Source organism: Coturnix japonica, chromosome 2 (assembly GCF_001577835.2).
Source record: "Coturnix japonica isolate 7356 chromosome 2, Coturnix japonica 2.1, whole genome shotgun sequence".
Lineage (NCBI taxonomy): Eukaryota > Metazoa > Chordata > Aves > Galliformes > Phasianidae > Coturnix > Coturnix japonica.
Window position 1 is genome coordinate 79,625,945 of NC_029517.1, and position 19,773 is coordinate 79,645,717.

The 19,773-nt window shown below is 39.4% G+C and overlaps 1 protein-coding gene across 4 annotated transcripts in view; it reads right to left on the bottom strand.

Annotated features, from left to right (window-relative positions):
- The window catches only part of ELP2 (elongator acetyltransferase complex subunit 2), a 30,408-nt gene extending 13,911 nt beyond the window's left edge, over nucleotides 1-16,497 (bottom strand). The window contains exons 1-12 of one of the 4 annotated variants that reach the window (XM_015855188.2): nucleotides 16,332-16,497; nucleotides 16,172-16,250; nucleotides 15,176-15,261; nucleotides 12,930-13,080; nucleotides 11,561-11,638; nucleotides 10,382-10,446; nucleotides 7,782-7,848; nucleotides 6,739-6,873; nucleotides 5,761-5,856; nucleotides 3,997-4,097; nucleotides 2,738-2,869; nucleotides 2,115-2,264 (exon numbers count right to left, since the gene is read on the bottom strand). In XM_015855188.2, coding sequence (XP_015710674.1) covers nucleotides 2,115-2,264; nucleotides 2,738-2,869; nucleotides 3,997-4,097; nucleotides 5,761-5,856; nucleotides 6,739-6,873; nucleotides 7,782-7,848; nucleotides 10,382-10,446; nucleotides 11,561-11,638; nucleotides 12,930-13,080; nucleotides 15,176-15,261; nucleotides 16,172-16,250; nucleotides 16,332-16,463 — 1,272 coding nt within the window. In that variant the 5' untranslated portion in view covers nucleotides 16,464-16,497. Of the gene's footprint in view, nucleotides 1-2,114; nucleotides 2,265-2,737; nucleotides 2,870-3,996; nucleotides 4,101-5,760; nucleotides 5,857-6,738; nucleotides 6,874-7,781; nucleotides 7,849-10,381; nucleotides 10,447-11,560; nucleotides 11,639-12,929; nucleotides 13,081-15,175; nucleotides 15,262-16,171; nucleotides 16,251-16,331 lie in introns of all 4 variants that reach the window. The other 3 variants (XM_015855187.2, XM_015855186.2, XM_015855185.2) reach the window with 3 other exon arrangements.
- Between the last annotated feature and the right edge of the window lie 3,276 nt (nucleotides 16,498-19,773).

The window sequence follows — 19,773 nt, forward strand, 5'->3', positions numbered from 1 at the left end:
GGAAAACCCTGATGATTTTAGAAACATTTTCACTGGAAACAGGTTTTTAGTTTCCTCATACGCCAAGAATTAATCCAAAGAAGAGAATTAACAGCTAACAAAAAAATTAAATGGGTAAGATATATATTTTTAATCATCACACAATGGAAAGAATATTAGCAAGAGTATATTAGATTGTTCTGCATGACAAATTGAAGTTATGTATTATTATGTATTATTGGAAGGTTTGGGTTAGATACAGGAGGTTTAGGTTAGATATGAGGAGGAAGTTTTTCCACACAGAGGGTGGTGACACACTGGAACAGGCTGCCCAAGGAGGCTGTGGATGCCCCATCCCTGGAGGCATTCAAGGCCAGGCTGGATGTGTCTCTGGGCAGCCTGATCTGTTGGTTGGTGACCCTGCACACAGCAGGGGCTTGAAACTAGATGATCATTGTAGTCCTTTTCAACCCATTCTATGTTTCTTCCTTATTTCTGCCATTAAAATGCAGCACTATATCAAAATTGGAATTTTACAGGATAATAAATTGTTTAGCATTATGTTCTCTTTTGATAAATATTGAGCTTTATTACTAACTCTTAACAGATATCTCAATCATCCAGAAAACATCAGACATTACCTACTGTAATCCTTCATATGGTAAACTGAGTATAGTAAGGAAAGGCTGACATTTTAAAAGCTTGCATTGCTTAGCATTCCATTCCCCTCCATATGACCCATATCTACAACCCCACACCTCACCCCCACCTACAGGATACTATAGCTTTCTCCTACAGCAAAAAGCATTGGTGTCACCTGACTTTACACACAGTCTATCCAGCCAGATGGCTGCTGTTTGTCAGATCAGGAAAAGTACAATAATTCAGTTCACTTAGATATGAATGCTGCCATCATTCTGCTAAATCAGTTCATTAATTCTAAAAATTCAGAGATAGCAGGAACAGCTGCATAGGTAAAACTCAGTTCTTCCAGACAAATATTTAGCAAACAGTACACATAATGAAAAACAGTGCTTCAGTAGGTCACAGAGAATATGCTATTGACAACTCTTTTGAATGCTGTCAGCTTACATAACATGCTAGGCCTGGACTTCATTTCCATATGTCAAATCCAGCATGCTATCTTTCCCACAGAGCTCTTGCACCTGCCAGCCTGGAGATGAGGGGAAAGAGGCAGGGAAACAAATTGGAGGCGCCCTTCTTAAAATACCATGCAAAGCTTACAAAATGATCTGGGATTGCTACCACTTCTGCATAGTCTGGAAAGGAAATCAAGGAACTGTTTATGCTAGTGAGACCTAGCTAAGCTTCTGTGGTAACAGCTACCCATTACCTCCCCCATCTAGTTGCATAGCTAGCACAGGGCCTTACATGACTTCACTGCTCTAGTTTCTAGAAGTTTCCTGAATGGAACATTCTGTCAAGAAAAAAACAACAACCACCTTGTGTTTGTAGACTAGCAAAACAAATGATCAATAAGAAACTCCTAACATCAAAATTTAGATGTCTTTTGGAAGATAATTATTCAGGAGTAGCTGCTCCTGATAAGCAGCATGAATAAATGCCAAATGCAGTTCAGTCGTGGGTAATCATTCTGGTAAAAGTTGCATTCATAAACAACATAATATAAAAATAGATAAATAAATGAAATAGAAACACAGTGAAAAGTTCGCTTAGATTAAGCACGTGGGAAAAGAGCAAAGCTGAGGACCTTTATGGTCATCCTGCCCAGTGCTTAGCTAAGCATTAAACAAGAGCAATAGATGATTACTAGAGTCAGGCATGTATTCTTGCATGACTTCTCTCAAAGCTTGTTTTTTTGTTGGGTTTTGGTTTTCTTTCTAAGAGCCCAGGAGAACATTAACTGAAGGTAACCCAGAGGTGAACTCAGGAATTAAACAGCAGTCATTCATGTGATTACTAAAACTTGCAACTAGTATTTTTAAAGTGAAAACAACACATATTGAATAACTAAGCCAAACATTTACACAAGCAGTTTTGAATATATTATGACTTGAGGATATTTAAGGTAAAAACTATACTCAGATAACTTATTCCAAACTCAGGGAAGGCAAGCCTTTACCAACAGGGCAAATTCTTTTTGAAGATCATACCTCTGTCTCGTGTTTCCTTTTCCATGGAGCAAACAGTCTAGTAGTTTGATCAGAACCAACACTGATGATAAATTCTCCTTCTGGATCCCACTGTACATCCTCAACACTGTTAAAATGTCCTGATATCACAACTTCTGGAGTCCATTCTTTCTATTAAAAACATTTTAAAAGAACACCAAAGAAGCAATGTTTTCAAGTGACCAATTAGCATACTGTAACCAAAGTAAGTGATTAGGAAAAAATAAAAAGGACATTTGAAAATAGCAAATTATCAGATCTCTAAGTAGCTATAGGGACACCAATACTGATTTATTGTCCCAGTCTAGAAGAAAATAGTGCAAGCGGGCCAGGTACCATTTCTGAAGAAAGAACAACTACAGATATGCTCAGGTTGCTCCAATGACTGTGGAGCCCACAAGGAGGCACGAGCTTTACGTTCTGGTTAATTCCATCCTCCTTTCCATGCAGGAGTAAGGTTTCTGCAGAATACTATACTCAGAGAAGCACCAATTCTATCATTAATTTTAAGCTGTACTGTTACACCTGATATTTTCTGTTAACCATACAACTAAATGACAAGAGCTATGTTCTTAAGAACTAGTAATAATAAACAAATAACATACCTTATTAACTGAAGCCTGTTTCCAAAGGTGGAATGCTCCATGAAAAGCATGAGCAATGATCACTGAGCCATCTGGACTAAACTGGCAGTCAAAAAATCCAAGGGTATTGCCACCCACTTCACCTACTCGCACCTGAATTCATGACCAGAAATGAAATATCCATGAAAACAGCCTTCGGTCAGTATGAGGTCATCCTAATCTCACAAGCTGCAAATTAGTCATAGGCAGGAATCTGTATTGTACAGTATTCTTTAAATATTTTGGGTAACTGCAAAATTAAGTATTAATGGATCACAGCTATTAAAAGTATTTTAATACAGTCTCGCAAGAACCTCAGAAGAAAGATCCTGCAATCTAAGGTTCAACCAATGCAAATGGCAAGTAAAAAACAAAAGTAATAACTTACTACAAGTTTTATGACACAAATACTTTCTTGAAGTTTGTAAATCTAGGCATAACTACGACAACAATCAGCATCTCTATATGATTATCCTGTTGTGGACTACTTTGTACTTCAAGTAGAAAGGCTTTTCAATGGAACAGAGGAAAAATTATAATCAATACTGTATTCCTCTTCCCCAGGAGAGCATTAAAACTCCCTTTGTGACAGGAAAAGTCAAAAACAATGGTTGGCATAATGCAACACAAACAAATTCAGCGGAACTACTACAATATGTTTCTAGTTGATCTGCTTTTCCAGAGACATCTACAAAAGCATTAGATAAATCTGGGTTTTATTACTTGTTTATTTAAGATGACCCACATTAGAAAAGCATTCAACATAATACACTGAAACACGAGCATTCAGTTCAAATGGAGGAAAAACCTAATGTCAACGCCCATGAAAAAGTTACTGTGATTAAAACAAGGCTTGTGAATCATGTGTTAGCTGCTCCGCAGCAACTGCTTGGGTGTATCTTCCCACAAGGATTAACCGCAAATATTTCTGGCTGGTTTCTTCCTTCCTCTACATACCGCCAGTGTGTGTTACTATACAGCACCTGACCTGCTCTTCTATGAATAACAGTTAAGCAGAAACTATTCTCACAAACTTCCTAATATCATAATAGGCAAGTAATAAAAGCTATGCTGCATCACATCATTTTTGACAAGTATGTTTTATTTGCAGCACAACATTAGAATGAGAATTTTGCAAGAAAAAGATGCTGTCTTTCATTTTATAGTTGCCTCCTCTACACATGCAAAGCTGGAGAGGCACTTTTAATACACTTTGTATTATGGAAAAGACTGACACTTGCCTGTTCTAGCCAAACTCCAGATTCCTTATCAGGTTCCCAGATGATCACAGTTTTGTCCATTGATGCAGACAATACCCTCATTGGTTGTTGCATGCTGCCACCTGCTGTACAAGGAAATAGATTACTCCACAACCTATGAGCGCTTTACTAAAAGAATTTACTCATACTGAAACCCAAACACACTCAAATTTGTTCAGCAGAAGAGATGTGCAATTAAGCACTTATCTGCCATGATTAATAGGTATTATGCTTTTACTAAGTGTTCATTAGTGTGCACTGTGTTTTTCATCCATAAACTCCAAAAGGAAAGGTAAAACAAGAGAACAACTATATTCTACTGTTTATTCGCTCCAAATTGACACTGTAAAAAATGTTATTTGGAGGAAGAGCTAGAGCTTCAAGAGAGACCACATAGAAGTTCACAGTTCTGTTCCTCAAGTTCTTATCAAATTTTCAGCTCTATGCCTGTGGTTTGTTTTTTGTTTGTTTGTTTGTTTTTCCTTCAAATTCAGCATTAGATTCATGGATTTACGTAGACACTGGCACCCTGTGATAAATATAGCAGCATGAATAGCTCCCCAAAACACAAAGAACCTCCCAAGGCCCAGCGCAGTCAGAGGAGGAAAGAGGGAGCCTGCTATGTAAGTGCTTAGGAGAACTGTTTGAGAAGCCTTTCTTGAGAATATAAACACTAGTGGGTATCTTCTGAGGCAGCGTCTTATGTCAGCACAGGATCTACATTGAGAAGTGATAAACAGTGCCTGAAATATGTCTCTTCCATCAATCTGCCTCTAGCAAAAATGAATATCTATTGCAGGGAATCCATGACTGGGAAGGGCCACATAACACAAGCATCTGCATGTACGCAGTAGCATGATACAAGAAAAGCATCTAACAATAAAACCATTTTCTGATTGCAAGGCAAGATTTACGAGCCTACATTTTGCATAAATCTTGATTTAAGAGGCAAATCCTTGTACTGCTGTCCAAAAGAAAAAAACAAAACAAAACAAGGTAGGGATATAACAAACTAAAGAAAAGGTAGATCTGTGAACAACAAACCCACAAGGGCCTTTTGATAGTGCAAACACATCAAACTGAGAACCTCCTTCCCTTACACACCAGGCAGATATGCACCAACAAATCAATACTGCAAACAAGGCTGTCAGAATTTAAGGATTAAAAAACAATACAAAAAAAGAGGACTAGATCAATGTGTAAAATTAAGGAATGATCTTCTTCAATGAGAGTCCACCTAATGCCTTAAAGCCACCTACTAGCTAAAGGAACCTGATACTCAAGAATTCATGGCATGTTAAGTTAAAGTATGGAAGACTGAAGATTCGTCTTCCAAATGTTGTTACTTGTTCCTTTCCAATTTAAGAAGAAAGGACTGCTCAGATTAATACTGATCGCCCAAAGAACATACATTTCAAATGTATGTAACAAAAGAAACCATTAAAGCTATTAATACATGATAAATTATTTTTTATTGCGTAACTAGAAAATCAATCACAATAAAGTAAGTCCAGCTCTGTCATTTCATTCATAAAAGAAAACATAAGTAAAATCCAGCATTAAGCAACAGAGAGAGCCTGTGCCATAAGACTCAGCCAAAACACACATTTACTTGTAAAACATCAGCTGCAAAATTTAAACATTTTTGTAGTCCCCGGTGAACATGCAAACACAATAAACAGATGTGACTGTACTTCATATATACAGTGCTTAGCATAACTGCTAGGGTGCTTGGTGTCAGCTTACCTTTAGAAAAGGAAGGTTGCCAGTGGACTGCATACACCCAGTTTTCATGGCCAGCCAACACAGACTCCAAAGTAATTGCGTATGTTGTGTCAGTATCTACCACAAATCAGAGAAAAGCACATTTTTTTCTAAAAGCCAAGAAAAAAAACAACAGACCATTTCTGATATCTTCAATGATAAAACAACTGCTTTCAACATTTATCACTATCTAAGTAGCCTATTGACATTGAACAGATCCTTGAAAACGTACTTGGCCGCAAGCCCTGCATATCATGTTGACAGTAACAGGACATCTACTGCCTTGCAGTGGCATCACAGAACTCCTGGAGAGCTCTCAAGGAATTCTGAAATAGATTGTCCAGTATCAACTGTGTCCAGAGACATATTTACATCTCCAAATGCAAAAATGAATTAGGATTTGTAGCAAGTGTCACGAGCAATTACTACATACATCATCACACAAGCCACGTTATACTTCCTACCGTCAAAATTGCGAGCTTGTGACTTTAAAGTGCTCAAACTATATGTCAAATAAAAACAAAGTAAGCCAAAGTTAACTGTTCTCTCCAATCCCTTCCTAAGGTTTAAGTATTCAATGCTCTTAAAGCACTGAATTTAAAGAAAATTAGAAATATGTTATTAAGTTGAAGGAGAGCTGCACAACAGCCTATCTCCCACAAATACATATCTCGTACTATGTACTGCATTTAGCATACATGCAACAATACAGGTTGATATTAAGTTTTCCCTCCGCTTCATCGTTTTGTAACACATCGTTAACTTTTTACATATCTGCTGCTTTAAAACAGCAACTCAACTTTTTCTAATAGCTGAACAAAATAATGCAGTTAAACTGATCTCTGATCATTTTAAATACAAGAAACAAAAGAAATGAGAGTCATCATCTTGACAGCCCTCCCCAAACCACTAACAGATACACAATCAACTGTAAAAACGAATTTTACAGCTTTCACCTACCTTTAACGGTAAAAATGTTCTCTTTCAGCTTGATAGAATCATCTTCAATTTCTGAAAACTGCTTTGATTTTGTGCACACTTTGTAAATTCTTATCAAAGAATCCTGAGCACAGCTTGCTAGGAATAAATCATCACCTATTTGGTTAAAAAAATAAATAATCTAATTAAAATGGTCAAATTTTCACTGCAATAAATACCACAAGTAACTTACCATCTCTCCAAAATTCATTACAATATTACCCTCATTCTCCCCATTGTACACACGTCATAAACACTGCTGGTTAATTTCAACATCAACTCATTTTAACATTTCAAGCTCTCCTCTAGTTTAGATCATACTGACAATGGACATTTCCCTGCCTGTTAGAAGTGTTGTGCTAAATACCACAGATATGCTTCCTTCTTACTTTTGGCCTTTGTTATCCAAATTTCAGATAATGAGCAACCTAATACATTCAAGGACTTCCTCCCTTTCTTTCTTCAGGATTATAGATTCCTCTAATGCTTTCTATTTTATTTTGTCAACTACGTTAAATATTTGATAGCACCTACGTAGGTTCTCCTCAATTTCCTATTCTTACAGGGGAAAAAAAAGCCACCACTACACACTAGAAGGAAGAAGAAAAACACTATTTCTCTGTTCCTAAACAAGAGGCAGACTATTTCTCACTCAGACACAGATATTGGCATACTGAGGGCAAATCCCTAAAGCTCCCATTTGTTTGCATTAGGCAGCAATTAGGTAAACAAACTTGAAGTAATCACAATAAAATGAGAGATGTAAACACAAGTATGTTCTCTATCTATCTTACTGTAGTGGCAATACTGATAACTTGATAAATAATTGCGGTATCAGGTCAACAATTCTTATGTTTTTAATAAGACACATAATTCTACCTTGATTTTTAACACCTGTATCACTGCCTCAGGAAAAAAAAAAAAAATGCACAACCACACAAGCTTAGAAGCCATGGTGTGCCAAAAAACATCAGCTGGAGAGGTAAAACAGCAGCAGTGAAACCGAAACAGTCTTTCATACTGACCAGAGATCGCCCATTCCACACCTCTTATCCAATCTTCATGGCCAGGGAGTATTAATGTTTTCTGAAACTGAATGAAAATGCATGTGACATCACAAGAAATCTACTCAACTACTATGTACATGAGGTCAGTTTGCTTTCAAGTTTACTTGTATTTACAGTTTCTATTATTTGAAACTGAAAGAAAAATAAACTGCTACTAAATACTGTTATTTACTGACATAAATGGATAGAGATTCACAGCAACAATAACATAATCCAGATTACCATTTGGCAAATTCCAGTATATTTTCACTCATAACAGGTGGAATGTTCCCATTTTAGTGACCAGAGGAAAAGGGCTGAGAAGTACCTCCAGAATGTGAAAAAGGAGAAGTACAAAGTCCTGCATCTGGAGAGGAATAACCCCAGGCTCTAGAATGAGCTCAGCCACAAAAGACTTGGGGGTCCTGGTGGACACTAAATGAACATGAATTACCAGCATGTCCTTACCTCTAAGAAAGCTAATGGTATTCTGGGCTGCATTAGGCAAAGTGTGGTGAGCAGGTTCATGGAGGTGATCCCTTCACTCTACTCAGTGCCAGTGAGGCTACACCTAGTGAACTATGTCCAGTTCTGGGCTACTAAGTACAAGATACATGGAATTCTTAAGAGAGAGGCTGGATGACAAAGATGATTAAGGAACTGGTGCACCTCTTCATTGAGGAAAGGCTGAGAGAGCTGGGACAGAACAGGAGGCTCAAGGAAACCTCAGTGTATACAAGCACCTTAAGGGATAATACAAAGAAGATGAGGGTAGCCTCTTTTCAGTGGTGCCCAGTGATAGTATAAGAGGTTGGAGAGGTGCAAGTCTTTGTCTGCCAGACAGTAGATGTGATTTACCTCCTCTATCCAGCTGACAATCTTCTTAGAATTAGAAAGAATCCAAATTATCTTTGGTTTATCTAATTCACTTTTTAAACAAAGCACATTATTAAAGGGAAAACACTAAATTTACACAACAAAATTTTCTCAACAGCCAAGCTCAACATACAGGCGTCATTTTAAAACTCTATTTTGACAGTATGGTTTGATTTGCTTCCCCCTCTACAGGACTGTAATATCCCAAGCAGAAAGACATAAAATGATTTCTGAAAGACTTTTCCCTGAGTATTTTTATAAATCAATAGCCTCTTTCAGGAACTCAGAAAAGCAAAGAGATTGTTTTCTTTCTACTAAACACTCTAAGGGATCTCCAAATAGAGGATCTTAAAGACTTTGCAGTTTGTCCACCCCATTTCAAAAATCAAGCAGTTTTGACAAATAATGATATTTCAGCTGGGATTCATGGGATTACCCAAAAAGCAGCCTGACTCAGCTAAGAGAAGGTAATAATAACCTGAAGATGTCTCATCCTTCCTCTGACTACAACAGTGCCATCAGAGTTTCATTAGTATGCCCCGTTGTCAACTCCCATTCTACCTCTGCACTCATAGTCTTACCCAGATTTCTAAGGACTTACAGAGCTGAGCTATGGGACCTTAACAGCAAAGGAAGAGCGCAGAAGTTTAGTTTCTAACTTCTCTCCAACATCAAGTTCGGGTGATTCCTTCAAATAACTCTTAAAAAAAAGAGCTACAGAGACCGTAAATGATGTCAGCAGATCTGAGAGAATCTGACTGAAGAGGAGAACCTCCTTTTAGCAGCCAGGAAGGAGTTTATGGCAGGAAACTCTAAGGATGTTTTCATTTTCTTAATAGCTGTAGTGTACCATACAGGCATTTTTAATCTAAATGGAATCAAATAACAGTCACTTAACAGTCACCAAACAGAAGTCTCACCCCACTAAGTGAGAGGGTGAAAGACTGACCCTAAATTCCATCTCTGCCAAGGTAGCTGATAGGTGAAAATATTTCATATAATTGAAGGTGTGACGGGAAAAAGAAAAAGAAGTCAATATAAAATTCCACACCTTTTTTAAGAACAATGTTTCCTACACCCAAAAATTACAGCAGTTTGGATTTGCTTATATGAAGCTGAAAATTTAACTTATTTCAATTACCTTCCTTGATCCATCCACAGATTGCAGTTAAGAATGCTGTTACCCTCAAAAGGCAAACAGCAACTGGCAAATAAGTTACATATCTATTAAATATTTTGGACAGCCAAGTTGCATATTGTTTGCTAATCTGAGCCATACAAGAAAACAAGATGCAGATTGTAAATACAAAAAATTAGCTGCACAACACCTGATGTACATGTCTTTCTTTAGCACTACTACACACTGAGTATTACGAGCTTTGTTGCAGATTTACTGTAACAATTCATAGACAGAAAAAAAACCCTCATCGTTTTCATATGAAACTCTCAGTGCGTGGATACCGAGTAATCAAGGACAGTCATAGCTATTCCATGTCAGTGGGAACAAAAACTACAGGTTCTGCACATAGAGAAAAATGTGGAGGAATAACACTTTTTGTCTGGGTTGAACATTATGTACAAGCATTTCATACCTAGAAAATGGATGAATTATTTGAACAGAGGTGGCTGTGTGTGATTGTTATCACAATATGAGAAGAAGCACTGTGTAATGTTCTAAGCAAGAGACAAAAAGCTGTAATTACCTGACCATTCTGCTGTATAAACAAATTTATTTTGCAGTCATCACCACCACAAGCCAGTATTGGTACTGAAAATGAGGAAAAAAAAGTCTTTGTTACTGAACTTACAAAATTTAGTGTTCTAGAATATGAGAAGTAATATAAGAAAAAGCAATAAAATAATATAGATGTATAGTGGGCCAATATACCATTTTTTTAATGTGTTCTAAATCAGATAACTAATATTGTAGGAAAACCCACTAGTATTTCATAAACAGAAAGCTCAGAAGTTCTTTTGGCACATAAGTAATATCTACAGGTGTTTAATTTGAGTAGTTTTCTTCATGCTAACGTATCTCCAGGAATCTCGAGCATCAGAGATTTGTGTTGATAGCAATAAAATTAATACAAATAAACTGCATATGCTCTAAATATAAAAGGAGCAAGTAGCAAAACAAAATGACTCACAACTAAAACAGTTTGAGTTCTTGATCAACTGAAATGAGTATATGGATGGACACAGTTATTATACAGCAAATAAGAAGGAAGACAGACTTACTACATGCAAAAATATGAAAGCAGTTAACACTGTTATGTGTCTACTCAAGTTCTGAGCAGTAGATAGATTGTAGAAGCTATCTAGAAAGGGAGCAGAAAACACAGATCTGTTGACTTAAGCAAACCAAAGTTAAGACTGAGGGAAAAAACACAAGAAGGTAGGTAGAAGATGCTGGAGAAAAGCAGTTAACACTTGCTCCAGTCCTTTCGGATCTTAAAGATGAAGTAGTATTACAAGGGACTGAAATAGTAAAAGAAAAGGAATAAACTAAAGAAATATGAAGAAATAAGTAACCAGAGCTAGACAATTGTATTTCTCAAGTAAGGGTAGATAACAAAACGCTGAGTTTCACTAAATTCAGCTACTTCATTTAAAAGAAAAAAGTCATTAACAATACTTTAACAAATGAACTGTGAGCATCACTTTGAAAATGCCCCAGTCAGACAATATCATTCTAATTGCCAAGAAAAATTCAGGTGAAATCTTTGATTATGGGCAGAAGTTCAGGCTAATTCCCTAGGAAGTAAAATATATGGCACAGGAGGCTGGAGTTGGTTAAATGAAAGCCCATTATAGAGGTGGGAAATTTTAGATATTATTTTTTCCTGCATTGATATTCAAGATATGGTGCTGTACTTACTTACCATTGCTGCCAGGCAAGAAGGATAAGGAAACAGCCATAACAAATCCATTTCCAAATTGCAGAACTTCAATGCACTTAACTGAAAAATGAGAACAGACACTGTTGAACTCATTCATCATAGCACAGTTACACTGCCATCTCTTTTTATATGATGTAGTTAAAATTTCTCATTGAATTTTATTTTAAGGAGCTGCAAGACTTATATTTTTTTTCAGAAGCTACTGATTTTCAGAGGGAAAATTGCCCTCAATTTCATCTTTTGTGGGCTCGTGGCAATCCATCCAGAGTTAGCCAAATTACAACATAAATCACTATTCTCCATCAAGTATTAAAGCTGTACAGCTCCCTCTGGTAACACATCAGAAGAAATAAATATTTCAAATTACATCCAGTGGCAAAAGCATTCACTACACAGAAAGCTAAAACTGAATTCTTTGCTATAAAAGCAGATAGAGATAGGAGCAAATTCAGCCTTCCTCTCATCTCCTTCGAGACCCTAGAAGTGGTTAAACTGGTGCGCCACCAAGATCAGAGTAACAAACAGAATGGCAGAACAACTTTCCTACAGCAGTAGAATTAAAAAGAAATTGTTGTTTTCTGCCTCTGAAATCCACAACAGCAAGACCAAAAGGAAAGGACAGGACATCAGGGTGTCCCCTGGGAGCATAAGAAATGCCTTCTAGAACATGAGGCTGAAGACCGACAACTCCCAACTATTTATCTCACTCAATAAGCCAGTGAGAAGTCCTAAGTACACCAGATAGCAAAGAAAGCAGGGGGAGAGAGATGTAGTCAACACAACTTGACCAGCAAGTAACACTTTAAATCTAGATTATCTATCCTAATTGTTCTCTTTGACCATACAATAGGCCTAGTTCGAAAGAAGACCTATTATCCTATATTTCATTGGACTCAGATCAGTAATAACAAGTGAGTAGTTTAACTTCACTTTTCTCATGCCAGCTTCATTTTACAAAGTCATTTTGTTTCACATAAGCACACACAGAGCCAGCTCGCCCCCATGTTACAAGGAAAAATGATTATCAGATTCTGAATACAAATCATAAAGAGGCTGTTAAGTTCAGCCAACACATTGGCTGATAAAAAACAGAGATAAGTCATTCTGAGGAACAAATTTGACCCAAAGCTGTTAAGCTTCTGTAGCCACCAGCTTTCACAAAAGTAATGTAGTTTAGATCAAAGCTTGAATGGAAATCGGTGTGGTTGCATTAGAAGATATTATTTAGCCAAATACTTCAATGGATGAGTACTCATTTTTATTAAGCCGGCATGTTGTCCCTCAATTAAAAACCACAATGAAACACTGCCCCTAAATTTAAAAGAAAAAAACAAACAACAAAACCCCCTACCTTCTGAATCACGCCGAGACCAAATTCTCACAGTAGAGTCAGATGCAGCAGAAGCTATTAACAGATTTAAATCAGGTTTGTCTGACTGGTAGACAGCATCCACAGCACAAACAGCTTCGGTATGGCCTTCGAGAGGAACGCTTTTCACAAGCTGAACACATAAAAAAGTTTTACAGAGTCAAACCAACAAGCACAATTAAACTCCAGTAATTTATCCATGAGAATTTTTAAAACCCTCGGTACTGAAAGCAAATTGTATGTTTATGATGGTGGAGCTTCTGCCAAGCTATGTTTAAGCTACAACACATTCCACAAGAAACAGAGAAGGGATACAGCAGTAATGAGCACGAACTTGACAACTCTTGTGTGCAGTAGAAAAAATTCACCTTTCACAGAACCACAGAATCACAGAATTATCAAGGTTGGAAAAGACCTAGAAGATCATCTTCTAGTCCAACCATTACCAATATTTCCCGGCTAAATCAAATTCCTCAACACAACATCCAAGCGTTTCTTGAACACTCCCGTGGTCGGTGACTCCACCACCTCCCTGGGCAGTGCATTCCAATGCCTGACTACCCTTTCTGAGAAGTAATACTTCCTAATGTCCAGCCTGAATCTCCCCTGGTGAGATTTGATCTTTCCTTGAAGCTGCCTCAAAATATGACAGAGTGATTTTTCTTCCTTTTTCTCATTCTCTTGCCCCTAAACCTACAGGACATCTCCCAAAAGTCCAGAGAACCTTAGTGAATTAGGCAAAGCAGAGAACACAGTGGAATAAGTAACAGATACAGCAGCTCTGTTTCACGGGTTCTCACAAATAAAAGACTCCCTTAAAATAGTGACAAATCTCTGAATTTAGACATAAGTTTCTTAGGGAAATATTTTGTAATCCATTCCTCATAAATACAAATAGCAAAATGAGAAACTTCTAATTCTCAGACAAAAAGAAGTCTAGCATTTATCCACATTGTCATCACGTCCCAAAAGATAGCTTAGTAAGCCCTAGGAACATTTTTAATCGGCTCAACACAGAACTTTGCTTGTTTAATACACACTACTATAGAACTGCCATTTAAATGTGCAAATTTAGTCGCATTCTTTTTCAAAGGTTTAAATGAGGCCGTGCACCACATTAATGGAAAAAGTTACTAAATAAATCTGTAAATTGTTCTACGTCAGTATGTAAAGTTACAACAAATGAGAAACAGAAATTACTCGTTTCCAAGAACATTCCTCCAACAAACATAACTGATAATGGTTACCATATGGGCGCTTCCCCCCAGTGCATTACTATGTTCATGCACTTTAAAACACAGCCTAAAGTTTTTGAGATAGCCTCTGACAAATTGGTTACCTACACAGCCATTCACAAGCCAGTGCTTCATGAGCAAGCTCTTAAAAATAAGCTAAACACATCTGTTTTCTAAATTTCAGTTTGTTCTGAAGTCTCTTACGCCACGCTTCATCTTCTCCCTTACATTTATACAGTATGAGTAATAAATGAGTAAGCCATTTTGCTTGTATAGATATTTTTGACTAAAACCAAGTATTTTTTTTTTAAATATCACAGTCTCACAGTCTGGTGCGGGTTGGAAGGGACCTTAGAGATCATCGAGTCCAACCCCCGGGATTCGAGCCTCATGTGTAGCAGAGCGGCACTTCTACCACTTGCGCCACAGGGGGGATTCGAACCTGGGCCTCCGGTGTTGCAACTCGGCATTCCTACCACTGCGCCACTGGATATCTATCCTACCTCGTGTATCATCCTCGTCAGACTGCCTATATATAAACACTGTCATGCAGATAGACCAGAAATCACTAAAACGAATATAAAGAAATTAGAAAGAAAGGCACAGAAAACACATACTAAAAATGAACTTCAGTGTGCCAAGATTTCAAGGCATTTTAAAGAAAAGCATTAGAGGAGTTGAGAAAGTTGAAGACTCAGAATCAGACAAATAGGATATTTTAGACAAATCCACATGATGACTGGTTAGCTTGGTTCCAAAAGATAAAGTACAGAAGAGAAGAACAACATTTAGATTAAATCATAGCATGACACAGTATCAGCAGCCTGGAAGAGATGCACATGGAGCTTCAACAGTCACAGTACAACAAAGAGGAACAAAAACTACAGGCAAAACAAATACTTTCACATTACAGATGATTTGAGGTGCACAAAAACAACAAGGAAGAAAGGGAAAGAAAAAAAAACGCTTTAAAGGGAGGATATTTCTGCTTACCTGATCGTTCCAAACTCCTGTCCCACTCCACTGCCACAGAATGAGCTTTTTATCAGATGCACCAGAAACTAACTCTGTTTCAGTTGCTAAAAAACACATTCCACAATATTTGTGAGCTCTTACTTCATAACAGCAGTCAGCAACACAAAGCAGTTTAATTGGTTATATAAGTAACTACTTATCACAGTTATCAATTATATACAAAGTTCCTATTCAATTAAAGTACGAGCCATGAAAGTTGTACAGTACATGAGAGATCAACAGCAAAGAAATTACCCAAAATAACAGGTTGAGAAGAATTAGATAAATACTCAACATTTCATACAAATATGATGGATAACTTTCTAAAAAGATTCTCAAATGCAACAGAGTAGTTTAATACTCATTTGAGGGGATAGGAAAAAAACAAACAACTAAATAAATAGAACAAGAAATGTATGAGCTTTAACTGCCAAGTCCTGCACTTTGCTTGCAACAATTCCATGCAATACTACAGGCTTATGGCAGGTGGATAGAAAGCTGCATAGAGGAAAAGGATCTGGGAATACTGATCTACACACACCTGAACATGAGCCAGCAGCGTGCTCAGGTGGCCAAGAAGGCCAATGGCATCCTGGCTTGCATCAGAAACAGTGCAGCCATCAGGCGCATTGGGGTGATCATCCCACTTGTATTCAGCTCTGATGAGGCCACACCTCAAGTACTGTGCTTAGTCTTGGGTACCTCACTACAAGAAAGACACCAAGGCCCTGGAGTGTGCTCAGAGAAAGGCAACAAAGCTGGTGTGGAGTCCAGAGCATACGTCTTATAGGGAGCAGCTGAGGGAACTGGGGTTGTTCAGGCTGGAGAAAAGGAGGCTCAGGACCTTATCACCCTGCTGCCCAGGGAGGTTGTGGATGCCCCGTCCTTGGAGGTGTTCAAGACCAGGTTGGACGGGGCCCTGGGCAACCTGCTCTAGTAAATGTGTATGTTTGATCCCCCACCCCACCTACTCACCGCTGTCCCGCCTCCGTGCCCAGCGCACACAGCTCACCCTGCCGCCATGGCCGCGGAGCGCCGCCACCATCCGCCTGGCCTGAGGGATGAAGAGAAACACCCCGCGTTAGGCCGCGCCGCCGCCACGCCGGCCCCACCGCTCCTCCCTGGCCCCGCTTACCGCAGGCTGGTAGAGCATGACGTCCCGGCAGCTACCGAAGGCGAGGAGCCCCTCACGGCCCCAGGATACAACCCCGCCGCCCACCCGGTTGGCACAGCAGGCGACATGGCAGACGGAGACGGGCGCCGCCATCTTTCCTCGCAGGCGACGTGCGCGGCGTGACGCAGTTCCCATAGCAACGAACCGTCGCCATCTTGCGGTGGGATGCCCGAGCCGAGCCGAGCCGAGCCGAGCCTTGTTTTCTGTGCCTATCTTCCAACACTCGCTGGTTATTTTGGCACTGTGAGAGTTTAAATCTTTTCTAAGTTTGTTTTCAACTGTGTGCATCCAGGTGTTTTTCTCAACCTGAACCTCCACTGCCACAACTTGAGGCCATTCCCTCTTGTCTTATTGCTGTTACCTGGGAAAAGAGGCCAACCCCCAGCTCGCTACAACCTCCTTTCAGGCAGTTATAGAGAGCTATAGAGAGATATATAACTCTCTATAGAGAGTTATAGAGAGATATAGGTCTCTCCTGAGCTTCTCTCCTCCAGACTGAACAATCCCAGCTCCCTCAGCTGCTCCTCATAAGACATTGAGCTCCAGGCACTTCAGCAGCTTTCTTGCTCATCTCTGAACACACCCCAGTCTAAGACTTACAAAACTTAACTGCATACAGACTGTGTTTAATATTCCAGATTATTATGATGTTCTGGATAACTGCCATAGAAATCAAAGGAACCTGCAACTAAGCAACGGCGGAGGTACAATGGGGTGATCTGAATGTGTCTGAGTATACCTATTTTGTCAAGACAGAAGACAGATCATAGCAGATTAGAGAGCTCCATCCATTCCTTTTGTGATTTATCCACGTATTTATTGCTCTTTCTGCCCAGGAGATTGAAAACAAATCGAGACAGATCAAAAGACAAACGATCAAACCAACAAACAAAAAACCTGATCTAATATTCTGGTGTTATTTGCATGCTATCTGTCCTAAATAAATGGAAAGATTAGCCCGTGATATAAGTGTATTACTTTGAAAATCAAAATGAGAAAACAGTGATTGGACAGGGGGGGGAGGGGGGAGGGAAGTGGCTTTAAACTAAAAGAGGGGAAATTTAGGGTAGGTCCTTTTTTAGAGAGCGGTGAGGTGCTGGCACAGCTGCCCAGAGAAGCTGTGGTGCCCCATCCCTGTAGACACTCCAGGCCAGGTTGGATGGGGCCCTGGGCAGCTGAGCTGGTGGGGGGCAGCCCTGCTCATGGCATGGGGTGGGGGCGGGTGGGCTTTGAGATCCCTTCCAACACAAACTGTTCTGTAATTCTGTGACTTCCTACAGATGTCCTGTGCCTCCTGTCCCCAAGGAGCACCTACAATATCCTGGAATAATTAAAGCTGCTCTGAACAGGCAAAGCTGGGAAGCCTGTGGTGGAGGGAGCAGGCATCTCTCCTGGCTGTGCAGAGGGAAGTCGAGTGGGAAGAGAAACAGCAGAAGGCAAAGAAGCAGGTGTGCAGGGGAAGCAGCTTCTGCATTGCACACTGAATCCTCTGGACTTGCCACTCCTGCATGGCATTTCTCTCCCAGTATACCTGCATGTTCACGTATACTGGCTGGCAGCAGCACAGTAACCTGACACAAAAATGTTGCAGCTGGGCACAACTTTTTTCCAGTGGATGCAATAGGAAGGAAGCTGTGCCTGATCAGAAACAAGATACAACAAGAAATGTTGGCTGCTAAGAGAAGAAATGTCTCTTTGTACAAAATAGATGGATCCAGTCATCAAAGCATGCCTTAATGGACAAGTGCCATCCAGAGGATGGTTACACAGCAGCCAAGTTGCACAAGTTGCACAGCAGTCCCCTTCTCAGTGTGCCCTGTCAAAGCTGGAGTCGGGGCTCTGGCAGGAGGTCAGGCTTTGCCAAAAAGCTGGAGTTATGTTTGATGTTGTGGGAATGAAGCTGGGTCTGACTGCAGATATGGACATAAGTGTGTTTCCTAAGAATGTGTAATGTTTTCCAATGTTTTCTCCCCTATGAGGAGAGATTTAGGGAACTGGGTCTGTTTAGCCTTGAGAAAAGAAGGCTGAGAGGGGACTTGATCCAGGTTTATAAATACCTGAGGTGTGGGAGCCATAGTGGTGAGGCTGGTCTCTTTTCAGTAGTGCGTGGGGATAGGACTAGGGGTAATGGGATGAAAGTACAGCATAGGAAGTTCCGCACAAATGTGCGGAAGAACTTCTTTACAGTGAGGGTGACGGAGCACTGGAACAGGCTGCCCAGGGAGGTGGTGGAGTCTCCTCCTCTGGATATATTCAAGACCCTCCTGGACGCCTACCTGTGTGACGTGGTGTAGGGAGCCTGCTTTGGCAGGGGGGTTGGACTCGATGATCTCTAGAGGTCCCTTCCAACCCCTACAGTTCTGTGATTCTGTGACACCTTTGGGTTGGGGATTTCTCTGTTACATGATGTTACAAGACTGCAGAGATATGGCTAACAAGTAGTGCAAGCTGAGGCCATATCAGGGCAGATCAGCCTAAACATATCCATTTTCTTCCATACTTCCAATAATTCACTAGTTGTTGAGCCTTTCGTCTAAGCTGAAACATCTATAAGACAGCATATGACAAATTTAGTAACATGTAACTATAGCAGAGCCAGTATGCATTAGGAACATATACTTTGTAAAGAAGTAGTTAGCCACGTCTAATCATGGACAGGTAATTCTGTAAGATATTGTGTAAAGCAGCAATCATGTTACGTTTAAAGTTTATATTATATGCAGTCTAATTCTACAGATTTAAGCATTACTAAACTAGCAAAGCCAAGTACTTTTCAGTTAGCAGCCTACTTGTTCTTGCAGTTATTGAACTTAACCTGTCTTTATTTGTCTTCATTGTATACATGCCTTACGAAGTAATCATTAACAAAGTTACCTCATACTCAAATTACTGCCTGCTATTTTTACCCTAGAGTTTGCTTCCCTCCAATAGCAACCTGGGTGAGTAGTACTTGGTGAATGAAGCAATTCTTCACCAAGCTCTTCACTCTTCACATTTCATTTTCTCCTTGTTAGTTACAGTGTGGCAATAGGCCTCATTTTGATATTGATAAGTGTAATTCCTGATGTTACTGAATGGATCCATTACAATTCAGTGTTCAGATTTCATCTTCCCAAGATTCATATTTAACTGCTGTTGACTGAATCTGGAATTCATCATCATAGTCTCGTGCTGGTCCTACATTCAATAAATTAATGTTTACCACTGTATCTTGCGCATAATGTAAGACTGTGGCATCCTTTTCAAGTTCAAGTCTCAAGATAAAAAAGTAGATGTTATCAGTTGAATGGAGTTCATATTAAATGATTGGAATAAGGCTTTTTAATTTCTCCTTTAATTCATCTTGTTGAAGACTGAAAGTTGAACGATGCTGGTGAAAGATACTGAACTGAACAGATGTTAA